Genomic DNA, 24,140 nt, shown 5'->3' with positions numbered 1-24,140 from the left:
CCAATCATTCCATGAGCACGTGGCCCTCGCTGCACTAGAGTTGGGGACCCAGGGGTTTCTCTAGTTTGTAGAAACTGGAGCGGCTTTTGAGTTAGGGGAAATTACTGTGTTATAAGGAGGGCAAATTTGGACCTAAGGGCAGGAGCGAAGGATGCAGCAGTGGGGATCTGAAGGTGAAGAGGAATAGCAGCAGGGTTAGGCTGTGGCAGGCCGTACAAAAGTGATGACCCTTCCAAGTTCTGCCATCAGATGTTACTTCCTTGTCAAGGGCCCACTGCCTCCAGGACAAACCCATCGACCCTTCCACCTCCATCTCTCCCAAGGTGGGCAGCGGCTGTGCTACGAACACCTGCTGGGCAAGCCACGTTTTCCCCAGGTTCCTGCTGATTTCGATGGCGGCTGGGCCATCATACCAGCTCCACTGGATCCAGGCTCATTGGTGCGGCTTGCCCGTCAACACGGAAGGACAAAAGAAATACATGGGAGTGGAGAGAGAGAAAGGGACTCCTTCTTGGGTTTCCTTCGAGAGCAGGTAAGGTGCTGAGCAATGAGCACAGAGTAGCATTAACGGCTAGCCAGATTAGCTAGGGAGAAGCCAAAGGTTGTGATGCTGCAGCTGTGCAAGTGGTCATAAGACGTGAGTTTATCCAGTGGCCAAAAGCTTCTCTTCCCCCACCCCCCCAACGTAGTCACCCTTCCCCAGGATTCTTGGGCTACAATAACTTGAGTATTAATTTTTGTGGGAGCCACTTGTCTCCTCTGATTTCCCCCTGCTTGGAGACATCTGGGATACAGGGGCCAAGTCCTGGGGCCTCCTGGGAAAATTCCCTGTAGGTCAGTCTGAGGATGGGAGGGTTTTGCCTCTCCCTGAAGCATAAGTTTCTGGCCCCTGCCAGAGGTAGAAGACTTGGCTACAGGGGCTGACGGTCTGATCTGGCGTGACAGACAGTCAGAGACGGGGTTATCGGGGTTGATGGTCTGATACAGCATGGGAGGCGGCTATAGGGATAGGAGGCTATAGGGATAGGACGCTCTGATCCGGCGTATCAGGGGATTGGATACAGGGTTATAGGGACCGATGGTTGGATCTTGCACAGCAGTGGGTTGGATACGGGGCTGACGGAGCACAGCACTCCCAAGACAACACTATCCTTGTGCACTCATGGCAGAGGAGAGGAGCAGGGGGCTACGCCAGACCTGTTCCAGCCTCTCAGTTCCTTGCCAGGCTGGTGAGCCAGGGCTGTGGTGCAGTGGTTAGTCAGTCAGCAGAGGCTGCCACAGAGTGGGTGGGCCCGGGAGGCAGCACAGTGGTGGTCCTGACCAGCCAGGGGTGCCAGGAGCCTGAGGGGCAGTGGTGGCGGTGCAGTGGTGGGTCCCAGCCAGCAGGGGGCGCTGCAGGGAGGGTTGGTTAGGGCAGCAGGAGGTAGGGCAGTGGCAGGTGACTGCCAGCAGGAGGTGCTGTGGGGCGCTGGGGTGGCAGCGCAGTGGCTGCGTCCCGGCCAGCAGGGGGCGCCGCAGAACAGCCGCGCGGTGGCGGTTCCCGGCCCGGCAGGGGGCGCCGCGGGGCAGCGGCGGGTCCCGGCCGGCAGGGGGGGCCGCAGAACAGCCGCGCGGTGGCGGGTCCCGGCCGGCAGGGGGCGCCGCGGGGCAGCCGCGCGGTGGCGGGTCCCGGCCGGCAGGGGGCGCCGCAGAACAGCGGCGCAGTGGCGGGTCCCGGCCGGCAGGGGGGGCCGCAGAACAGCCGCGCGGTGGCGGGTCCCGGCCGGCAGGGGGCGCCGCGGGGCAGCGGCGCGGTGGCGGGTCCCGGCCGGCAGGGGGCGCCGCAGGGCAGCGGCGCAGTGGCGGGTCCCGGCCGGCAGGGGGCGCCGCAGAACAGCCGCGCGGTGGCGGGTCCCGGCCGGCAGGGGGCGCCGCGGGGCAGCGGCGCGGTGGCGGGTCCCGGCCGGCAGGGGGCGCCGCGGGGCAGCGGCGCGGTGGCGGGTCCCGGCCGGCAGGGGGCGCCGCGGGGCAGCCGCGCGGTGGCGGGTCCCGGCCGGCAGGGGGCGCTGCCCCGTAGGTTCCCCCTTTGTTGCCTTTGGCGCCTTCCTCTATATAAGCGGCTCGGGCGGCGGCGGCGCTCTCCTGGCTCGGGCGGCGGCGGCGGGTCTGAGGTGCGCGGCCGGCGGCGCAGGATGGAGATGGAGAAGCGGCTCACGCTGGAGCTGCGGAACAAGAAGCCGGCGGAGGTGAGCGGGGCCGGACCCGGCCTCCCCCGACACGTGTCCCCGGGTGCGGGGCCGCCGGGCCGGCGTCTCGTGGAGCCGGCGGCTGCCGTGAGGGGCGCCGCCGGGTGGGGGGGGGGAGGGTGAAATCCGTGCGGGGGGAGGGGTAGCCCTTTCTGTGGGGCGGGGGAGCCCCCCCGGCGGGGCGGGTGGGGGAGGGGGAGAGCCCCCGGGCGGGGGGGGAAGGGGCCGGGGAGCCCCCCCGGCGGGGCGGGTGGGGGAGGGGGAGAGCCCCCGGGCGGGGGGGGAAGGGGCCGGAGAGCCCCCCCCGGCGGGGGGGGGCGGTTGGCGGCGGGGGAGGGGCAGGAAAAGGCTCCGGCCCCGGCTCGGGGGGGGCGCGGCGCGCGTGGCGGGGCCGGCCCGGCTGCCCGGGGGGGCCGGCGGCGGAGGCTCGGCGCCAGGCTCGCTCCCGTGCTGGCGGGCCTGAGAGCCGGCGGCCGGGGCTGGGGTCGGCGGCGTGTCCGGGGCTCCGGGCCGGCCGCGGGCAGGAGCCGGGCCGCGCACGTGTGCGGCGGGGCCGGGGCCGGGGCCTGGGCGCTCGGGCGAGCGTTGCGGGGAAAGCCGGGCCGGGGGAGCTGGCGCCCGGGGGGGGGGGGGACGGGACGGGACGCTGAGCAGCCCCCCCCCCAGCCCCGGAGCCGCGTGTGTCCCGGGGCCCGCCCGCGCTGGCGGGGAGCTGGTGGCAGCTGCCATTGAAATGCAGATCCTGTTAATATGGCCGAAGCGTGACGTGCCTGCAGCCCCAGCCATGCCGGCTCCAGGTCCGCGGGGCCTTCTCAGCCCGCTGGTCCCCTCTGTCGGGGGTCTGCTGCGGCTTGTGCCCCCCCCAAGTTTCACCGGAATCCGACCTAAAAGCGCCGGGGTGTCACCGCGCACGGGCGCTGAAGCGCTGCTTCCGTTCCCATTTCCATCCCGGAGGTGTAAAATCAATTGGCCTGTAACGATTTGGATCGACACTTCAGGGTCCAGAATGTAGAGTCGTAAAAGCAAGTCCTTGTAGGGAGCTTCGGTTTGTCCGGACTTCGCTAGTGCCTTTTATGTAGCCTGTTGTGAAGCTAGGCAGGTATCTCGGTGAGCGGGTGCGCCCCCTGGAAGACCCCTGCGCACCCTGGGGTGAGAACCACGGCTCTAGAACAGGGTGGTTTTTTAAAATAGTCTGTAAAACTTGCATCTGGTGGCCCCAGCCCGGACACAGTGCGGGCAACAGACCTATCTGGCTTCAAGATTAAACTCGATAAGTTTATGGAGGGGATGGTATGATGGGATGACATGATTTTGGCAATTAATTGATCTTTAACGACTCATGGTAAATAGTCCCCATGGCCTGTGATGGGATGTTAGATGGGGTGGGATCCGAGTTACGGCGGAGAATTCTTTCCTGGGTGTCTGGCTGGTGAGTCTTGCCCACATGCGCAGGGTTCAGCTGATGGCCATATTTGGGGTCGGGAAGGAATTTTCCTCCAGGGCCTCTGCCAATCTGCCCTGGAGGTTTTTCACCTTCCTCTGCAGCATGGGGCACGGGGTCACTTGCTGGAGGATCCTCTGCACCTTGAAGTCTTTAAACCACGAGTTGAGGATTTCAATAGCTCAGACATAGGGGAGAGGTTTATTGCAGGAGTGGGTGGGTGAGATTCTGTGGCCTGCATTGTGCAGGAGGTCAGACTAGATTATCATAATGGTCCCTTCTGACCTTAATATCCGAGTCTGATGTCTAACCATGGACAGTGTTAGCAGAGTGCCCTCTTGCCAGTGAGGATGGGCACCTGAAACGCACATGTGGCACTCAGCCATGTTAGATCTGTCCTCGGAGAAGGTTGCATACGTCTCTTGCCCTGGAATTTGGTGTTACTGGTTAAAAATTAGCCAAGGGGTTTTATAATTTTTTTCCATTTTATGTAACTGATGTTTATTCCTTGAGCAGTGACTGGCCTTTCCCCACTCAGTGTAGCGGCACACAGAGCTCTTCTCCTTTTTGAGAGCTTTATTCATAAACTGTCTCCCCGCTTTTCTCCACATCACCCACATGAATAATCCTGTTGAGTCTCCCTGGTGTACTTCAGCTTGTCATGACTGCTTTGCATCCTCCCTGTTATCCCTCATGGCCTTTCCTAACCGCACCATGTGTGGCATCTGGCTCCTCTGACACTTTGATGCCCCCTGTAGTATTTATTTCAGGCCTCCTGCCCTGTTCAGAGTTTGTGGTGAGTGTTGGCTGGTTTCATGGACTGCTTGTGAAAATAATATACCAGATGTCTTGTGACATCAAAAGTGGATTCCACTGATGCTTGGCAGGGGCAGTTCCTGGTCTCTGAATCAGGGATTTGTCTTTGAAGCTTACCCAGGCTAATACAACCCATTTCTTCCATTATCTCCCCTAATTGTTTGCATGTGGTTCAAGTGGACACTTTTTTTTTGTTACTGGAGGTTGGGGCTATTGTCACCAACAACTTTGGCTAGGTTAGGAATAAAAACACCTTTCTTCAGGCTAGGAGTCTATTTTGACTGGTGTTGGTGTTCCTTGGGGTTTTCAGTTAACACTTGATTAGGTTTTTAACTGCTAAAATAGTGCTAATGGTGTTGAACTGTCTGCATTTTTAGTGGTGTTTTCGATAGTTAAGTTTGCACTATTGAGCAAACTCATTTCAGGTGTGGGGGTTTGACACCCTTTGTGCTAGTCTAGATGACAGCCAAAGTGGCTTAGAAAGTGTATGAGTGGCTCCTCAAACCTGGCTTTTGTGGGGTTTTCTTAGCTGTTTAACCACCTTGTAAAAATGCTGTTGATGACTGGGAGTAGTATGGGAGAAAAGTGAGAAAGTCAGAGAGAAAGGTGAAGAATGGGGTAGATCCATGCTCCAATGTGATGGCTGAGACCCCAGACTTGGTTTTTGTTAATACCATAGGCGTTTTGCAATTTTTAAAATAAAAACATTTTCATGAAATAAAGTGGAGCCAGTGTTTTGCTAGGTTTATCCCTTCACTGCAGTGATTGCAATGTCAGGATTGCAGCATTGAAAGGGCAGAAGAAAGGACAAGTGACTGGTCGGTCTTTCACTGAGCAAAAGGAGTGAAATGTAAACAATAAAGCAGCAACATAGATAGGGCACATTAGTGACTGTCCCTTTATTTGTATTGTCGTAACTCCCAGGAGCTCCAGTCATGGGTCAGGACTCCACTGTGCTAGGTGTTGTACAAAAGAATCATTATTGGTACGGTCTCAGCAGTGGTATTGTCATGGCCTGGAATTGCAGGTGAGCATGCAGGGGGTCTTCGAAGGAACTGGAGAGCGAACAAGACTCTGGTAGCTGTTTGTAGGCTTCTGGAGAAAGAGAAGAATGAAAACGTTGATGGCTTTAAAGCATTGGAGGGTATTGAAATCACTGAGATGCAGTGCAGTAGAGAGCTAGGCAAATCTGCCTTGAGGGTGGGGACTATTGGGGCCGAGTTCAGCTGGTGAGGAATCATTTAAAATTCCCTAGTTGGTGCTTGGTAAAAGGATTGGAACAACCTGACCTGCCTGTTGATTTGTAGGAATTCTTGGTGATGTAACCTGCAATTTGGAAGCGATTTGTGGCCTGTTTAAAACCTAGTCTGATTCTCTGCTAGGTTCCCCCGTGTTTGGCCAGCCTGTTGGCACTGTGGCTCCCTTTGGTCTAGTCTCTCAGACCCAATTCTCTAGAGAGCAGCCTCCTGCTCCTAAGCTGTTTTCCCCAGTGCTCATTCGGAGCACTTAACTTTAATTTCCCCTGCACTCTTCCCCCATGCTCCGCTCTGATCCTCTGCTGTAGCCACCTCAATTTTAGCTGGCTGTTGTCCAGGTGCTGGGCTTGAGGCTACACCTTGCAGTATAGGAGTGGAGCTGAGTTGCCAGGCTACTGAAAGGAGTGCAGGGGTTCCTGCTGCTCAGCTCACCATTTGAACCCACAGGGTAGTGAAATGAACTTTCTCACATTGAAGGTTGGAGGAAATGTCATGCCCAGTGCTCAAGCCCCAGGGAGCAAGTGCTGACCCTCTTCCCCCAGCCCCGCTTGAGATACTTCCAGGCTATGTGATTCTTCCCCTTCTGGAATTGGGGCAGCTGAAAAATTCACCTTGTGAGCTGGGAAAAAGTCAAGCTAGCAGAACAGTGTTCTCTGCCTAGTGCAAATGAGTTAATGGGGAAAGGAATAAAGAACTCTAACCTCTCCCGCGTCTCCCCAAATGTAACTGAATATGTTAGGGGTGAGAAGGGAGCTGTTCCTATGTGTTTCTTAATATAGGGAAATGTGGAGGCATAAGTGGACACTGAGTGCTGTGGCTGGGTAGGAGAGATCCTGGCTGTTGGTCTCAAGGTGAAATTGCCCTACAAAACTGAGGTCTCCTGCAGTGGGAGGAGTTAAATCTCTTGGGGATGGCTGGTGCAACAGGATATGGAAGGGTCAGCATAAAGAATTGGGGATCTCTGGTGATGCCTGATCTTTGGGGAGAGGGGTTGATCAGATGCTTCTTTGAGTAACTTCTCCCTTTTCTGTAATCTTAGTCAGTTGCCTTGGCTGTTCTTTCCAGCCAGCTGGTTGGCTGATCTTTTGTCTAGCAGAGCTATTGGTGGCTAGCACCTCCTTAGCCAAGCAAGGAATGCTGCCCCCGCCTTGTGGTGGGGCCAGTTCAACTGCATTGTTGCTGGAGTACTTCAACACAGCTGAGCAGCTGAATCTTGAGCATTGGACTTCTGCATCCTTCAAAAGTGCTTTGTCTTTCATGCCTGGGTTCATGGGTGCTGGCTTGACTTGCTATAAGTACCAGGCTTTGCTTATAACAAGGCCTTCCTCTTACCTAGGGACAATCTTGAGTCTAGGTAACATTTATGTAGGGAGGTACGGTCTTGCTCTTGATTCACCCACAACTGTATGGCAAGCCAGAGGAATGGTGTGGATCAACTTTAAGGCTAGGGACATAAGGACAGTTGTGGGCATTAAATAGGACCTGACTCGGGCTAGACAAAATGCTTTCTAGATGGTGGGATGGCAGGGGAGGCAGTAATAGCAGGAACTGGGGTATAAAACTTACAATCTACTGCAGGGTACCCTGGGTCTTTTACAAACGGAGTATTTTTTGACATTTTGCAGCACATTAGTCACTCGTACTCACTCATTCCGTCAAATGTTGCAAGCAGAAAGTAGGAAACTCTAAAGTACGTGAAATGGCAAAGAGGGTGGCTTGTGCTTGCTGCTTGACTCTAAGAAACTCTTCCCACTACCAATTTTAATGTGCCTGATAAGAAACTGTCTTTAAATGTGGGGTTAATGTGATCATTCTAAAATAGGTTAAACAGTTTTTCTGGTCAATGTGAACCAAGCAAGGTGGGATTCAAAGGATGAGTTTGGAGAGCAGCAGTAGCTTTTTAGCCAAGGATGTGACTTTTGGCCTGCTTTGAAGAACATGTAGGACAAGAGCCCACTTTGGGAATTGAGCCTGTAACAACTGCTGTTGGAGTACTGGGACCCCTACTTGTTTCTGGGGTTCTTGCCATGCATGTTTGCCTATCTGACAAGTCATCAGAAGCAGCATGTGTGGCTGTGGGGTGCATGTGCATCAACTGAAGGGAGTAGATTCTTTTACTGTGGTAAATACTGAGTGGATGTGAGGTCTGAGTGTGAGCTGACCATGTTAGAACCTGTTCATAAAAAAAAAAGTTAGAGCAGAGGAATTGTCATGCACCCCCCTGTGCTGTTGTGCTCCTCAGTTGGCTGGGGGCTAGTGCACAACGTAGATGGAGAGTCTGGCCTTTGAGCCAGGCTGGAAATGCTACTTTGAAAGATTTTTCCAGCATAAGAGGGAAATCCAGATGGATGGAGAGATGGGACCCAAAGGGGATTAGTAACTGGATAAAACCTTGTAGTTTCAAATCTGCATGAAAATAATTGTCATATGAAAGCTCTTTGGTGCCATGTGAAATGAGTTGAGATAGTTCAGTTCAGCTCAGTTTTGATGCCCTTGTTAACATTTCGCTGCTTAGAAGCCACGAATTAGCTGGGCCACAGAGACTGAACCCTTTTTAGAGGTGATCCCACCATATCTTGGTGACATGGCATAGTGGCAGTGAAGATTACCACTGCCTTTTCTTTAACTATGGGTAGGACTGTGGTATGTAGGGACTGCCATGTCTGGCACCTTGTACCCACACTAAGGTAAACTTGGTTTACAAATAGTGGAGTACTTGCATACCCCCTTAACAGGGTGGCTGAGGGGGGGTTATTTGGTATTTGGCCTTAGACTGGTTCATGGCGCTTCAATTTTAAATTGGTCCCACTCAGGAGCTTGATATTAATGGGTTAATTTGATAGGTTAATACAAATTGATTTTAGAGCTGAGACACTCCAGAGGTTGTAAGTGACAGTGATGGCTCCTTGTGCCAGCTGCTGAGTATTTCTCCCTCCTCTTGTAGGTGAAGGAGCTGGTGCTGGATAACTGCCGCTCGGACGATGGGAAGATCGTCGGCCTTTCCTCGGACTTTGAAAATCTGGAGTTCCTCAGCATGATCAATGTCAACCTGCTGTCTGTCTCCAATCTCCCCAAGCTCAACAAACTCCGCAAGGTAAGCTAAGGGGTGGTGCCAGTCGGGTGTGAGGCTGTGCAGCCCTACCATGAGTTTTCTGGCAAATGGGGCAGTAGTGGCTGGCATTAGAGCTGAGCTTCCCTTATAGCGATTACTCCATCCCCTTGTATCGTTGTCCTACTTCATCAGATGCATCAGTGCCTGCCTCCTGCTTTCATGCACATGTGTGCTAGAATAGCCCCTTGTGATAGGGTTACCCTTGCATCGTGACCCATTCTGAGCACACCTGAGTGTCTCAAGTTGAGCACCCAAAACTAGAGACCACTTCTGAGAATCTTGGCCTCTTCCCTAAGCCTCTCCCATCACAGGGCCGTTATGCCTCTTTTGGTGCTGCTGCTATCTTACTGCTTTGAAGTGCTGAGCAAAAATCCTTTTCTAAACTGAAGTATGTTAAAGAAACATTTCTTAAAAAGCAGGAAAGGCCTGAAGCCTAAATTAATCTCCCCTTAGCCCATATGCGTGGACCACACTAGAAAAATTCTGTTGCTGGTCCTGGGTGCTAACAACTGGCTCAGCACCAGTTCAGAAGCCATGGGGCTGTCTTCCTCTCAGGCATTTGCAATGATTTCTCAACTCTTGCTGTCCCCGGCATGTCCCTCTCTACACCTGTAGCTAAACCAGCATGGGAACTTGTTGCTGACACCTGTTGTGGGTGCTGCCTTACATCTCTCAGCTGTGTGGGGAAGGGGCCTGAGCCTCTCAGGAGCTGCTTTGCTGCACATGATGTTTATATGGGGGTTAATCGAATAGTGGTGGGAGCAGTAACCAGGCAGGGTGACTGTACAGTCTCATTTAACCATTTAATAATCTTCTGTCCTCCTTTGAGAGGTTGAAGATCATATATGTGATGGCGATCACTCTATGTGCATGTGACTCCAATTTGCTGGAAAGCACTGTGGTCTTAGCAGATGCCTGCGACTCTGATCCTAGAAGCAACACTGCCTTTGGGGGGCATACCTCATTGTGATGGGAGCTGCCTGGTGAATGGCTGGCTGCGCTAGCTTCTTTCTGAAAATTTCCATCATTGCAAACACCTCTGGAGTGGCTGAATGTGGTAGGGTATTTTAAGCACTACCATATTTTTTGTGAAACAATGGTTGAAATGCAGGCAGCTGCCTGGAGTCTCGTCTGCAGTAGCCCTACCACCAGTGGAGATGCAGTGGTGTGAAATCTTCTGGAAGAAAGGATTAGTGTAACCAAGGTTGTAAAGATCCTTGGCAGTTTCATATCACTGACCTTGTGCTCTGACTGGTGTAAACATGCCCCTTGTAGCTGAAGTCTTAGTGATTTTCCCCCCGACGCCAGGCATGTAGGAGAGTGGAGGAGTAAACCTCACATTATTGCTTTTAACTTGGATTTTTTGGCACTGCTTCTTAACTTGAGGGATTGTTACTAGTGTGCCATATACGGCCTTGAGTGGGCTCAATAGAACTCCCTTCTGACATGATCATTCTGCTGTTTGTGTTAGGGAGGGTGGGGTATCAGAGCTGTGCTGGAAAACTGCCCAGTCCCCTGCCCTGATTCCTTATTTCCCTCCCTTTCCAAACAGCAAATATTCAGGGGGAGGAGAGGGGCTCATGTTTGCCTGCTGTGGGTTATATAATGAAGTTAAAATAGATTCTTAAACTGCAGTTTATAGGTAGCAAGGTCTAGTGGCTAGAGAATGGGGTTGGGAGTCTGGACTCCTATGTTCTGGTCCATGCTCTGACTCACTTTGTGGCCTTAGAGAGTCAATGACTTACCCATCTACCCATATGTAAAATGGTAATGTTACTCACCTATGTCAAGTGTTGAGATCCTCTAAAGCAATGCCTCTGAATGTTTCCTGGCAGCTGGAGCTGAGCGATAACCGGATCTCCGGTGGCCTTGAAGTTCTAGCAGAGAGGACCCCTAACCTGACCCACTTGAATCTAAGTGGCAACAAGATCAAGGACATCAACACCCTGGAGCCCCTGGTGAGTGAAAGGCCCGGTGCATGGATCTAACTGATAGATGCTGTTCCCTTTGGGGGTCATGTGGGTGCAGCTGAAGTCAAACTATCTTGATAAATGTTCCAGTAGTACTTCGTGGTTCTCATGTGAACTGACAAGTTGCCCAATGTGTGGCTGGGCTAATAGTTATTGGCGCCTCTGTCTGGAAAACCAGCAGCCAGTTGCTCAAGGAACATGAAATTAGGCTGGATGAACAAAACTGTGGATGTAGTGCTCAGTGTCCACCTGGGAAAGGACTGCTAAGGGGTCGGATGTTTGAGGTAGGTGGCACCTGGGGGTGTCATGGAGAGGACTTGCTTGGCCCCCAGTGGGTGTCTGACATCAGTCCTAGGTTTTGTAAGGGGCACATATTATAAAAAATAGTATGCATGAAAGAGTTCCTTTACTATAGGTCAGGTAGTAAACCACCTGCTCCAGGCACATCCTTCTATCTCTCTCATCCCTTTGCTCATAGCAAGTTTACCAGAATGGTCTCCTAATGGCCTAACAAATTAATATTTGCAGAAGAAACTGCCGAATCTGCATAGCCTGGATCTCTTCAACTGCGAGGTGACAATGCTGATCAACTACCGGGAGAGCATGTTTGCCCTTCTGCCCCAGCTCACCTACTTGGATGGGTTTGATGCTGATGACCAGGAAGCCCCTGACTCAGACCCTGAAGCAGATGGTGATGGGCTGGATGATGAATATGATGAGAACGGAGAAGGTAAAGGGGGCTTAGAGTGGCTTTCTGTCATTGCCTCCCACCCATTTCACTAGCTGACCCCACTGACCCCTCCATAGTGGTGTGAACTCATTACCAAAGTCTAATCTTGCTTTGGTAATCCCATCTCCCGCAAGCATGAACTGGAAAACCAAATCTTATTTGAGCCAGCTGGGCTTGTCAGTTGACATACCTCCTGTGCATAGGTCTGTTCTGTGGCACAGGGTTTTACCTAATGTCAGTGGGGCTGTTCTGGGTTAGTTGCTCTTTCTGAGTTGGCACAGCTGTGCAAAAAGATGTCTGGGAGCATTTCCTGGCTCCCTGTCCCTGGTGTGTTGCTTTGAGCACATTGGTGGGGAACCCACTCATCTCCCTCTGTTGTGGTAGAAGGTGAGGAAGAGGATGATGATGAGGAAGATGAGTTGGATGAGGAAGTCATTGATGACGAGGAGGAGGATGAAGATGATCTGGAAGGTGAAGAGGAAGAAGATGGAGTAGATGATGAGGTGAGGCTATTCTTGTTGACTTGACATCAGCATGAGCCTTTGGGGCTGCCTGTTAGTAAATACTTCATCTGTGCTCTTGCTGATGAAAATCAGTCCTCCTGAGAAACTTTGTAATCTGACCAAGTATGCTGTATCCTTTCCTGAAAAGTGCTTGCTAGGTAGTCAACTGCTCTGGGAAGTGATGTCTGGATTCCTAATGCTGTAGGTGGGGATGGCATGAGGGGGAAACACCTTGCTGTGTTTCCAGGTGACGTTACAATTTCTCTTCTTTGTGCCCACGAGTTCCTGTCCCTGTGGGGTGAAGGATGAGGAAGGGGAGCAGGCAACAGGGTGCAAAGATGGGGGTTAATTTTGTTACTTGGCCATTTTGAGTTCCTGTGCTGCCAGAGGGCAGTGTCTTGAAGTCATACTTGAAGAGACCATGAATGATGACTGAGTGGAAAAGGAATTAGATCTCTAGTCACTGGATCTTGGTCCTTGTACAAACAAAGATTCTTTTTTTAACTCAAGGAGGAAGAGGATGAGGAGGATGAAGATGATGACGAAGGTGAGGAGGGTGAGTAGATATAATTCTCCTAATTAAGATGCAGCACTCACAAAGGTAGCATTAACCATCCATTACTCTGATGCCAAAAGTCACTGTCTCCTTCTGGGGGCTGAGCAATAGAACTAGACACTTCTATCTTTTATGGCAAGGAAGTCTCGCTCCTGTCACCACCGAACTGGGACACTGTCCCAGAGCTAAATAAAATGTTAAGTATTGAGGTTGGGAAACAAAGCACACAAGTCAGGAAATTCAAAGTTAGGGCTTCCACTCTGCTACTCAGTGCATCCTGTGCATTCCATGGGAATGTATTAGTTGCACTAAACAGCCATCCCAAATTGCACATTCTGTGTTGTTGCAGTCAGTGTAGCGTTAGAAACACGAACTTTTGAGTTTCCTTATCTTATAGTTTTTTCCAGCCGTAATGCTGCATTAATTTTTGCATTTGATTTGCACATTTAAGGGAAAAGACCTAGTAGGTCTTTAACTGTAGGTGCTCATTGTTTTAAACCACTATTGAATGAGGGTGGTGAGATCCCAGAGTGTGCTAATGTAAACATGCTGACTGAACATTCAGTGCAGCTAACTCAGATTAAATCAGTCTCAGGTAGAATCCATTTTCCTTCCTCAGTGAGCTCTATAAAACAAGCCAAGTTTTGTAGCTTCTAGCCTCAGATCCTGGAGTCCCTGTTTCTTTTGCGACTTATGGGGAAATGGCTGACCTAACTTTGCACTCTTACCAAAATACTACTGCTTTGGACTGAGACCAAGCATGAATCTACAGCCCAAGAGAAACTGGTTAACACTAGAACTAAATTATACCACCATCCCAAGATATCTAAAACAGTCAGTTGGTATTAATAGGTTGTCAATTGCTAAAAAGCTGATAGGTAGATTGGCAAAATAACCCAGTTCTGTGTAATTCAATATGATACTCTGGAAGGAGGAGAGGCTCTAATGGAAGCTCTGCTGTGTTAACATTTTTATAAAGCACTTGTTCTAGGAACTGTGGTTTCTTTTATACTCTAGCTGGGGCCTCACTTCACTCTAGACAACAAAGCCCTGGACATCATCTTCTAACTTTGAAGAAAATTCCCTAGATAGTTGAAGATTGGATCTGGATGGGCTTACATATAGTTGATTATTTGTAAGGGTATTTATAGGAAAATGGAGGTTGGCGCAACTCTTGAATGACAAATCACCAAGAATAAACTTGGCTGAGAGTCTCAAAAGTGACTGGTGATTTTAAGTGCCTCAATTTTTGGGTTCCCAATTTCACATCTTGAAAAAAGGGACATTAGAGTTCAGGTGGTCACAGTATCTAAAATTTGGGCCCTCTGAAGTATCTCAAGAGCACCAAAAATCACTCGTCACTTGAAAATCTTGCCCAAGGCTTTTGCTTGGATGCTATGTAAAATGGAACAGTGGGTGGGACTCCGTACAGCAATTGTTGTGATTCTAGTTCATACTTGTTCACCTGCGAGATGTGTAGCTTAAATAGCCTGTGAAGAATGAGATCAAATGCAGTTCTGCAAGACTGCGAATAGAATTTAATTCTTACTCCCTCCCTGCAGACCTTCCACAGGGAGAGAAGAGAAAAAGAGACCTAGAGGATGAGGGAGAGGAAGATCCAGAAGATGAAGAGGATGAGGAGGATGACTGATAATCCTCGCGAGCCAATCAGTTTTACGGACTATGACTGTGCTTGTCCTAACCTCCCCGTTGTGTCCATGTGAGACTGTAAATCCCCTCTCCTGGCCCCTCCCCCCTTTGTATGGCTGCAGTGTCCACAGTATATTTTTTTAAGATGTAGAATACCGTAGGTGTTCAGGGGAATCTTTCCATACAAGACTCACTGTCAAGTATTTTATGACCAAAGGCTTTCTCCGTTCTGTGGTTTGCACAGCATTTTGCAAAAAAAAAAAAAGTTCTCCTCCTCCTAGAGCATCTCTCATGTCTGAAATCAGCCTTACCACATGGGACCGAGAGCTCCAGCAACCCTTTGCCATCCCACATGACCACAAGTGGCGAGCGCTCACCACCTCTGCATACATGTCCTCAGTCCAGCATTTGAAGAAGCTGCAAGCATTCTGAGCAGCGGATGCAAACTCTGCTCATGAAAGTGGACACTGAAAGCAAACAGTCACCCAAGGTGAACTGAAATCACAATAGTGGTGTGATAGTTGGAGATGCTTGAAGATACTTTGGGGGTTGGGGGAAAGGGCTTGAGTCCCTGAGAGAATCTGCTCTTTGCTGCATCTCAGACCTGTTAGGAGGAACTTTGCAGTAGCCTTGTCTCGTGCTTTCCTATTTTTTTTATAAACTGGAATTTTTTTTAGCCATTAGCTACTACTTTGTAGCTTTCAGTTCTTGGATGTCTGCAAAGCAATTCTGGTTGGCAGCTGTGAATATCTTCACTTGCCATAAGGTGGCTTTCTCCACCCCCTGCCAACCTACACCTTCAAGGAAGGATAGGAAACATCAGGCAAGGGGATACTGCACTGCTACCAAACTGCATTTGTCACTGTACAGAATAACCATTATCACTGTGATACACCTAACTCGGCATTCACCGGGAGACCGTGTTAGCCTAAATATTCTCAGGGTCCTTCTGGCTAGCCAGTAACAGCTCTCAGCAGTGGCCTCAGTCGCTAGCCTGGTGCATGTACACCTCTCCTTTTCCTTTTCAGAGTGATGAGAAGTCCAGCTCTTTCCCATTTATGCACTGTGTGCTGTGACAGCTGTCTCTCTTCCCCTTCACCCCAGCTCGTAGGAGTGGAGCCACTGCTTCTCTGACCGGTTTGAGGCATTTTTTTTAGAACAGAGAGGGTGGAATCCTGCCAAGTGCAACATGGGATTTCTGACCTGAGTTCACATGATACATCTGTTAGTTTCTAAGGAGGGCTGTGGCCCCATGGCATCAGGGGCATTAACCAACCCTTCAGTATTGAGTGCCTAGTGATCTCTGCTCAGATAGGTTGGTGAGAGTGGGGGAGAGTAACTACCTTTTCACCAGGTTTGTGGGGTGTTCCTTGAGGCTTTATACTAACGCAGATGCTTTGGCACTTAACAGGGTTCTCCCTCAGCCACTGTGGGCAAATATGTCAGCACCCAGCAGTTGCACGTATTCCTCTTGCAGCAAGAAGAGAAAAATCTCACCCCCTCCTGTAAAAGGCAATTTTTGCAAAGGTGCGTTGGGTACTGCAGCACATCTGGATTTCTAGCCCTGCCCTTGTCTCTTGCATTGTACAGTAGCTATAACCATTGAGAGATGAAACTTCTGTAAAATGCAAACTGAGTAACTTATAAATGCTAAAGGAATTTAAAAAAAAAATTCAGAGCAGCAGTTGATATTTTTAATTTCTTCCTTGCATTTTTTCAGCAGATTGTATGGATTTTATATTAGCCTAGTAACTGTCAGGTTTTGATTGGTCAGACTAGTCCCAGAAATAAGGATCTTCACCCCTTTTGTATCTTTTTTTGTTACAAAATTTGGATAAAACTTTTAATAAAGACTTCAGTTTTTAAAAACCTATTGTAATGGATGGTGTGTTCACTGCTTCTTGGGAAACTTTACATTTCTTGAGGAAATCAGCGCTGGATGTGAGACAAGGGAGTGTATTGACCACTCTTGCTCAGAGCAGGGTTTTCATTCCAGGACTCCTCAATCTAGAAGCACAGCTTATGGTTAGCTTTTCTTGTGAACGCCAGGATCTCTTCAGGGAAGCCAATGACTACTTTGTCTCTGGTTACCTTTAATAGCTAATAATGTAGGTGCATGCTCTGTATTGTTCCTTCATGATGTATCAAGATCACCTTGGGCTTAGAAATATTCTGCTTTTTACTCTTGAAATAACTAGAATATGGAGCCTTCATTTATCTCTTTGCTGGAATGGAAGATCTGGTTAAAATCTGGAGGGCTTGTGCTACTTTATTAGCTCCATAGGGCAGATGCCCTTAAATTCCATAGGAAGAGTCTGACTTTCAGGTGTATTGAAAGGGATCAGGTTGTTTGGGTGGGGAGGCAGAAGAAATTCCAGCTTTCTTTCCAATCCTGCTTGATTGGCTTTTCTGTAACATCCACACTTGTCCCACAACACAATTCCTGCAGAGCATTTTGCCATGGCCAACTTGCTTAAAGGGACACTGGCCAAACGTGTTGCCTAGACCACTCACGCCTTTGTAGTCTTGATTTGCAAGGACCCTTCCAATAACCCTGTCTGAGGAATTGCACTCCAGCCCTGCAGCCTACTGCCAGGGCCACTCTGGGTGCAAAGGAAGTTTAGCTTCCTAAAATGAGATGGAAAAAACCTTACCAGATGAATTTCAATCTTCCTCCCTCCCCCATAACAGGGGCAGGGTTGTTCTAGTATATTGGGTTTTGCTTTGCTGGCTTTAAACTGTCTCTTCCCCCTGCCCCATCCTGCTGTAAACAAGAGGAGGTTGTGTCCCAATAGTGACTGATCAAACTCTCCTTGTCTGGGATCTGTAGGGGCCCCCAAATCTTGCATGCTCTGTGGCCAGCTGAGCTACCTTATGTTGTCAGGAGAAGGCCTGGCTGCTACAGCAAGGTGGGAAGACCGGCAACCATGACTCTGTTCGAGGACAAAAGCAAGTGCTCACACTTACCCAAGACCAGCTGCGAGTTGGGAAGCAGGTACCCCCAGGAAGGATGGACAGACAACCTAGAGCGATTCCCATAGGAGATCCAGGCTTGGGAGAAAAGCACCACCCCAATAGGCCCACAATCTACAAGGAAAAAGTGGAGGGGGAGTTCTGCAGCAGGTCCTGAGCACTGGTCTACTGCAGAGCTGCTTTGGCTAGTTTCCTATTCCACCTCGAGGCTGCTGGGAGGCAAGGGAAGTCCTGTTTTGCCAGCCTCTGATTCCTTCTGCTGGTCAGACACCCACTTTCTGCTTCCCTTCTGGTGGCCAATAGGAGAATCTGGCCCTTTGCTGGGAGAGAGCCCTGATCAAGGCAGCTGTGAGTCTCCTGCTGTGCGTCCCAGCAGTCTGTTCTCTCTGGGGCCTGGGCTTTCCACGAGCCTTGCAGGTGGGCAGATCTCTGGGGAAGGCACTAGCTTGGGCCCAATCTCTGGGGTGAGGGTGATTGAGGTGAGGGACCGTGAACAATCCCTGCTCCCACTCTATTTCCTGCTGCTCTGCAGCATTAGGAAGTGCTTGCCCCATCCAGTTAGCTGTGTGGGCAAAGCTGCTATTGGTGAATAGCAACTTCCCTTCATAGCACCAACAGGGCTGTGGCTGATTCTGGGAGCTGGTGGGAAAGGGAACCTGTGGCCTGTCAGATGGCTGGGATGCCCACTTTGGTTTTTCAATGCAAAGGGAAAGGCCAGTGCTCTAAATATTTAATTACAGTATCACCCAGAGGTCCCAAACCAGATCAGGATCCCGATGTCCTAGGTGCTGTACAGACACGAGACAGTCCCAGGGACCCTGCTGTCTAAATAGAGAAGACAAAAGGTGATAGGTTAAATGGAGGCACAAGAATGACAGGGACTTGCCCAAGTTCAGTGATGCAACCAGTTCTCCTGGATCCCAGGCAGGGCCTGATCAATATGCTGCTGCCTCCTGAGAGCGGCTTTCCCTTCCCTGGAGAGAGGGTCCCACAGCCTGACTGGCAGGAAGTTCCTCCTGATTGTCTGTCTATTTACTCCTTGATCTGCCCCAAATACCCTTTGCTGTGGTATCCATCTTGGTAAGATGCAGGCATGTCCTCTCCTCTCCCCTCCCCAGCCGACTTGCTGAAGCTGTTCCCACAACCCAGCCCCTCACAGCTGCGCTCCCTCCAGGCTGGCTGGGTGGAGTGGGCTTGTTGCTCTCTGGGCTCTCTGTTTATGCTGCCTCTACATTGTGCCAGACTCCCCCCCTTTGTGAATTCCTTGGGAGCTGAGGGCTCAGCTGTGTGCCAGCAGGGAAGAGGGGTCTGGCTCTCCTGCTGGCTGACTCATGCAGGGTGTAGTTGCCACAGGCAAGTCTGAGGAAGGCTTTGCAGTTGAAGCTGCCTGGACAGATAGCTGCTGGAGGAGGTGGGGAGAAGGAGGTAAATTAACCCTTCATGGTCTTGGAGGAACTGCTCACCAGCTGTGCTGGGGTACAGGGAGACTCCTAGCCCAGAGTGGCTGCCTACCCCTTCTCTCTGACTACCCCTGCGTAAGGTAACTGTATAGTTCCCCCTTACCACAATACCCTGGGACCTGTTCTCATACGGCACTCACCACTGTGGTATGTGAATGCCTTCCACTGAGCAGTGGTTCTCAAACTGGGGGTTGGGACCCCAAAGTGGGTCATGACTAGACATGTAAATATTGTTTAAAAGTTAACCATTTAAGCAGTGCATTATATTGTTTAACTGGCTAACTGATTAAAGGGAGAGGGGCTGGGGCTGCTCTGGGCAGTGCGGCTGGGGTTGGTGGGCCAGCTGGCCTGGGATTGGGGGTTAACATTTAGGGTGGGTTAACTGGTAAGACTAATACTTACTGGCTAACCATTTAATATTTTAAATCCCTTGTCAACTCCATTTTAATGCGGTTGCCAGGGCTAGCTTAGACTTGCTGGGGCCAAAGCCTGAGCCCCACAGCCTTGAGCTCAGGTTACAGGCCACCTGGCTGGGGCTGAAGCTCTTGAGCTTTGACTCCTTCCTGCCCAGGGCAGCGAGGATCAGGCTTTGGGCTCCTCCCATCTGGGGTAGTGGGACTTGGGCAGACTCAGGCTTTGGTCCTCCCTCCTGGGGTATAGTTGTGGTTTTGTTGTTTTTTTTTGGCAGAAGGGAGTCACAGTGCAGTGAAGTTTGAGCCCTGCACTAGTGTGTCAAGCAGTGTGATGTGCGTCATCTGTCTTGTTTGCTCCTGTCCTCTTCCCAGGGGGAAACTTGAGGGTGGGTGGAGCGGTTTGTTTTTGATAGGGTTTTGTTTTGGATTGTCTTACTGGTCCCATTGCTCTGTTTATGCTGGAGCAGGCAAGTCAGAGAAATGTGCTTGGTCCAGGCCATGGCGTGCCTTGATGAAAAGGACTGAGACGCTGGTGCAGAGAGCAGCAGACAGGTTTGATGTGCTCACATTAGGCTGTGCTGCTGAGGAGCTGGGTGCAGTGTTCTTAGTGAGGGTTTTCTGAGGGCTGGTGGCCTCCTGCCCAGGAATAGGGTGTTGCTATGGTCCAGCTGAGTGGGGATGAAGACTGGTATAAGTTGATGCCAGAGCATCGTTCACCAGGATAGGACAGGCTCCCAGCCAACTGGCGATGATAGCAAGCGTTACTATGTGAGCCTCCTGAATTGACCAGTTGTGGGGCTGAAGCTTCAATCAGGGCCTGCGTTACAGCTGCAAACTCTTCAAAGTGCTTTCCTTATGTGCCTCCTCTCCTCTCTGCACCCCAGCACCTCTGCCTTCCTCAGGTTGAGCCATGGGGGAAGGAGAATTAGAGCTGGGTACCATCTGCCTAGCAGTGCTAGTTGAGTCCCTGGCATCTGATCTGCTTCACCTAGTGAAGGCAAATACAGCCGGAGTCAGAACTGAGCCTTGGAGGGCCAGTTTCCAAGCTACAGAGGGCCAAGTATTAAATCCCTTTTACAGCTGAGGCCCAGCAAGAGAAATTTGTCCAAGGTCCCCCAGGGCTGGGGCAGACCCTGTGGCGGGCAGACTAGCTGCCTCACTCCTGCATTAGCCTGCCCCTTACCCACAGGTGGGGGTGTGACTCCGGCAGCTTGGCTCAGTCCTCTGCTGAGCATTCACCCTGGGCAGCTGAGGTGGGGTGGCTTTCCCATGGGACAATAGTGTCCTTGTTTGTATTTCCCAGCCCCAGCCTGTGGAGCAGGTCGGGGAGTGAGATGGTGCCCTGGCTCAGTTTGTTGTTGGGCCACTTCAAGGGCCACACTTTGCTCTGTGGAAAACAATAAGTAGTGGTGTCCCCACCCCGTGCTGTTCAACATATTAATCAATGATCTAGAAAAAGGGGTAAACAGGGAGGTGGCAAAATTTGCAGATGATGCAAAACTACTCAAGCTAGTTAAGTCCAAAGTAGACTGTGAAGAGCTGCAAAGGGGCCTTACAAAACAGCAGATGAAATTCAATGTTGATAAAGGCAAAGAAATGCACATTGGCAAATGTAATCCCAATGACATATAAAATGATAGGGTCTAAATTAGCTGTTCCCACTCAAGAAAGAGCATTGTGGATAGTTCTTTGAAAACAGCCACTCAATGTGCAGGGGCAGCTAAAAAAGTTACCAATGTTAGGAATCATTAGGGAAGGGACAGATATTTTTCTATCTAAAGCCATGGTATACCCACAGCTTGAATACAGCATGCAGGTCTGGTTGTCCCAGCTCAAAAATGATCTATTGGAACTGGTACAGAAAAGGGCAACAAAAATGATGAGGAGGCTGGAACAGCTTCTCCATGAGGAGAGATTAATAAGACCTGGGACTTTTTAGCTTGGGAAACAAATGACTAAGGGAGGAGGGATATAAATGGGGGAGGCAGGTCCTATAAAATCATGATGGGCGTGGAGAAAGCAAATACTTATGTGTTGTTTACTCCAGCTCATAAACAAGAACGAGGGGGTCACCAAATGAAATGAATAGGCAGCAGGTTTAGAACAAACAAAAAAGTATTTTCATACCATTGCCCAGTGGAACTCAGTCTTGGCCTTCACAGCATGCTTTGGCAAACAGCGTTTAAAAAATAACTAGGTAAGTTCATGGTGGGGGTGGGAGTAGGTCCATCAATGGCTATTAACCAGGATAGGCAAGGATGGTGTCTCTAGCCTCTGGCCAGAAGTTGGGAATGGGTTCTAGGGGATGGATCACTTGATTACCTGTTCTGTTCATTTGCTCAGAAGCACCTGGCATTGGCCACTGTCAGAAAACGGGCTACTGGCCTAGATGGACCTTTGGTCTAACCCAATGTGGCTGTTCTTACGAATGGTGAACCTAGCACTGTGGCTGCTTCCAGGCTGCTACTTGATCACTGTGGGTGGGTGGTAAACAAGAGGCTGGCAGAGAGTAACTGATGGGGCTGTGCCATGCACCCGATTTCCCCATCTGGCCAGGCTAGCTGTTTTTCTGCCTCCTTGTTGTTGTGATTGTGAGATCTGTGGGCCAGACCCCTCTCCCTTCTGAGTGTTGGTGTAGAGCACCTAGCATGGGGGGGAAGCCACCTGCTCAGAGCCTGTGGGCACCACTTCAATACAACTAATTCACAGGGGAGGCCAAACAGCCTGCAGGTTGTGTAGAGCAGTGTTTAAAAGTAGCTTCTCTATCTTCTTTATGCACCCCCCTGTGAGATTGAAACAGGCTCTGGTTGGAGTTAGAAGAGGTAGGTGGGTATCAACTGCTGGCTGGATGTATAATAGGAAATAGCTTAGGGTTTTGTAAACCAGTCTGCCAAGAGTTACAAGCCCCCCCTGAACTAGGGAGGATTTTCACCTAGCCAGGCTCAAGGGGTTTAACTGAGCAAAAAAAAAAAAAACCCCTCACATATTGACAGGTTTGGCTCAGTGAACCTCACTTGCAAGGAAAAGGCAGCCCCTAGGCACAGTGTGAGCCATGAACCAGCTGCACTTGGAGTGGAGGGAATTTCCACTTCCCTCTGGCCTGGGGTTGTACTTGAGCCGCTCAGTTCCAGTCCCTGAGCACCGGAGCCAGGTTAGCCTACCCCCCTTGGGTAGATACAGCTAGCTCAGCAGCACAAGGCTTCTGGCGCCCTTGCTCTCCCATCCCCGAGAGCTGGATTAACCAGTTGGCAGGAAAAAACCTGTTACTGCCAGAAGTGTCTACACACTGGTGCTACCTCAGGAACTTTGGGCAAGTCCCTTCGGGTCAGATTTGGGAGGTGTAGAGCAAGGGGCTTGGTTTCACCCAGAGCATGTGGCATATGGGGGGTGCACTTTTGAAAACTAGGCCCACCCGCTCTCTGTCTCTGTCTCCTCTGCTGTGAGACAGGGCTAGCTGGGCCGTGTTTTCTTAGAGCAGAAGCTCTAAAGGGCAAAGAGGGGCTGGGTGTTTACACAGCAAGTTCCAGCCTGCAGGTGCTGCCGCTAGAACAGAGCACTCCTGCTCAGGCCAGCTCCCTCGGCCTGGATTGATGCTGTCAGCCTCTTCCTTCGCTCTAAGCAGAATCCTGCAGGTCGACCATGTCCCCCTGCTCCTGCCACGGTGCTCTGAGGGAGCCAGGCCCTGCTATTATTACCCTATTAAAAGTCAATTATCTGGCCTTGAGGCAGGCAGGCCCACCCCCCCATCCAGCTCCATCCCCCAAGGGAAACTCCCAACGGTTTCTACCCAGCTGCAGCCCATGCTCAGAGCCCTGCCTAGCAGCCCCCTGCTCCCCGCCTGGGGAGAGGTCATGCCCAAGGCAGTGAGACACAGAGCAGACACAGCCCCCTTCTGTCCAATTCCCATTTATTTCTTAGCGACCTCATCCCCGAGAGGAAGTCCACTAACTCCTGAGCAACTCTACCAGGCTTTACAGCAAACCCTTGTGCCTGGAGCAGTAAAAGCTGGAGCGGGGCAGGGTGGGGGGAGACATGACACATACAAGCTTCCAGGCCTTAAATTAAAGTTTTCCAAAAAAAAAACAACCCCCCAAAAACCCCAAACCCAAGAAAAAGCCCCCTCCCTGCTCAAACTCTTTGCAGTGCACAGCTTGAAGTCAGTGGCATGGCTACCGCTGAGGGGACCGGTGCAAACACAGCATGGGAAGAAGGGAGAGGAGGGTGGGTAGGTTCCTGCTGCAGTACTGGCTTTTACATACACCCGTTCCTACTGCATTCCCATGCACACCTCCCTCCCTCCCCACCCCTGGCTCAGCAGGAGCATCAGAGCTGCGAGTACAGGGAGTTCTCCATCTCCGGCGGGAGCTTTGAGTGGAAGGAGGCGAGGCCAACGCCAAAGTCTGCAAGAGAAGCACAAGGTTGAAGGATCAGCGCTAAGAAATCCTCCCTGGCAGCTGCTTGAGAGGCTGTGGGGAAGTGGGACACTGGGGGCATGGCCTCCTAGCTCATGTGGGGCCAGTGCTCTGGCTTTATGCCACACTGCTGCATCTCAGCAGAGGCCCACGGTGTTGGGTTGGTGTAGAAGGCAAGCTTCTAGCCCAGCTGGTGACCAAGAAAACCTGGTCAGGTCCAATACAACAGGAGCTGGTAGAAAGGCCCAGGCTGTTATCTGCTCCAGGCACCTCACCTGACTCTAAAGCCTAATGATAAGTCTAAGGTCACTGCAGTTTGGTAGAACCATCCAGTTGTTCTGGGCTCATGGGTGGAGCTGGAGTCAATGCACTGGCCCCTATAGGAGCACTTCGGCCAGGACACCCGGGCAAGGGGCAGGTTTCCCAGACAGGTTGCAGGATGGAGATGGTGCCACTCAGACAAGTGGGGAAGCAGTTAACCTCAGGGGGCCATTTCTATGGCAGCTTTAGCAGTGGCCCCATCTCTCCCCTCCCTGGGCATTGAGGCTTACTCCCCTACCTAGATCAGCGAGAAGTTTTTCTCCCCCCCTAAACCTCACCAAGCCAGGCTCCCTGCTTCTCCA

General features: G+C 51.1%; 2 protein-coding genes and 1 long non-coding RNA gene across 10 annotated transcripts in view; 1 reads left to right on the top strand and 2 right to left on the bottom strand.

Moving 5' to 3' along the window:
* The first annotated feature begins 2,075 nt into the window (after positions 1-2,075).
* LOC140903275 (acidic leucine-rich nuclear phosphoprotein 32 family member B-like) lies at positions 2,076-16,128 on the top strand. Of its 3 annotated transcripts, none has more exons than XM_073324286.1 (7): positions 2,076-2,225; positions 8,683-8,832; positions 10,686-10,808; positions 11,349-11,550; positions 11,935-12,053; positions 12,564-12,600; positions 14,172-16,128. In XM_073324286.1, the coding sequence occupies exons 1-7, from the start codon at positions 2,172-2,174 to the stop codon at positions 14,258-14,260; spliced, it is 774 nt and encodes a 257-aa protein (XP_073180387.1). In that variant the 5' UTR covers positions 2,076-2,171; the 3' UTR covers positions 14,261-16,128. The 3 variants fall into 3 exon arrangements, with proteins under 3 accessions (XP_073180387.1, XP_073180385.1, XP_073180384.1); XM_073324284.1 differs by having other exon boundaries at positions 2,077-2,225; positions 11,938-12,053; positions 12,564-12,609; XM_073324283.1 differs by having other exon boundaries at positions 2,078-2,225; positions 12,564-12,609.
* LOC140903276 (uncharacterized) lies at positions 5,367-10,808 on the bottom strand. 2 transcript variants are annotated; one of them, XR_012156206.1, is made up of 2 exons: positions 10,632-10,808; positions 5,367-5,577 (listed from the first exon to the last, which is right to left on the bottom strand). It is a non-coding gene; the product is annotated as an uncharacterized lncRNA (long non-coding RNA). The 2 variants fall into 2 exon arrangements; XR_012156207.1 differs by having other exon boundaries at positions 9,811-10,679.
* The window catches only part of ZNF414 (zinc finger protein 414), a 30,870-nt gene continuing 21,722 nt past the window's right edge, over positions 14,993-24,140 (bottom strand). For 3 of the 5 annotated variants that reach the window (XM_073324280.1, XM_073324279.1, XM_073324282.1), the window contains one exon: positions 19,978-23,505. In XM_073324280.1, coding sequence (XP_073180381.1) covers positions 23,429-23,505 — 77 coding nt within the window. In that variant the 3' untranslated portion in view covers positions 19,978-23,428. Of the gene's footprint in view, positions 23,506-24,140 lie in introns of all 5 variants that reach the window. The other 2 variants (XM_073324278.1, XM_073324281.1) reach the window with 2 other exon arrangements.

This window comes from Lepidochelys kempii, chromosome 25 (assembly GCF_965140265.1).
Source record: "Lepidochelys kempii isolate rLepKem1 chromosome 25, rLepKem1.hap2, whole genome shotgun sequence".
Lineage (NCBI taxonomy): Eukaryota > Metazoa > Chordata > Testudines > Cheloniidae > Lepidochelys > Lepidochelys kempii.
Note: the sequence above shows the minus strand (reverse complement) of the source record. Positions and strands in the feature narration are given on the sequence as shown.

What these genes read in the sequence shown, in the direction of transcription:
- LOC140903275 (XM_073324283.1), top strand. Translation starts at nt 2,172, where the DNA reads ATGGAGATGGAGAAGCGGCTCACGCTGGAGCTGCGGAACAAGAAGCCG. An exon ending in GGAACAAGAAGCCGGCGGAG is followed by an intron (nt 2,226 to 8,682) that starts GTGAGCGGGGCC and finishes CTCCTCTTGTAG; the next exon opens with GTGAAGGAGCTGGTGCTGGA. An exon ending in TCAACACCCTGGAGCCCCTG is followed by an intron (nt 10,809 to 11,348) that starts GTGAGTGAAAGG and finishes TAATATTTGCAG; the next exon opens with AAGAAACTGCCGAATCTGCA.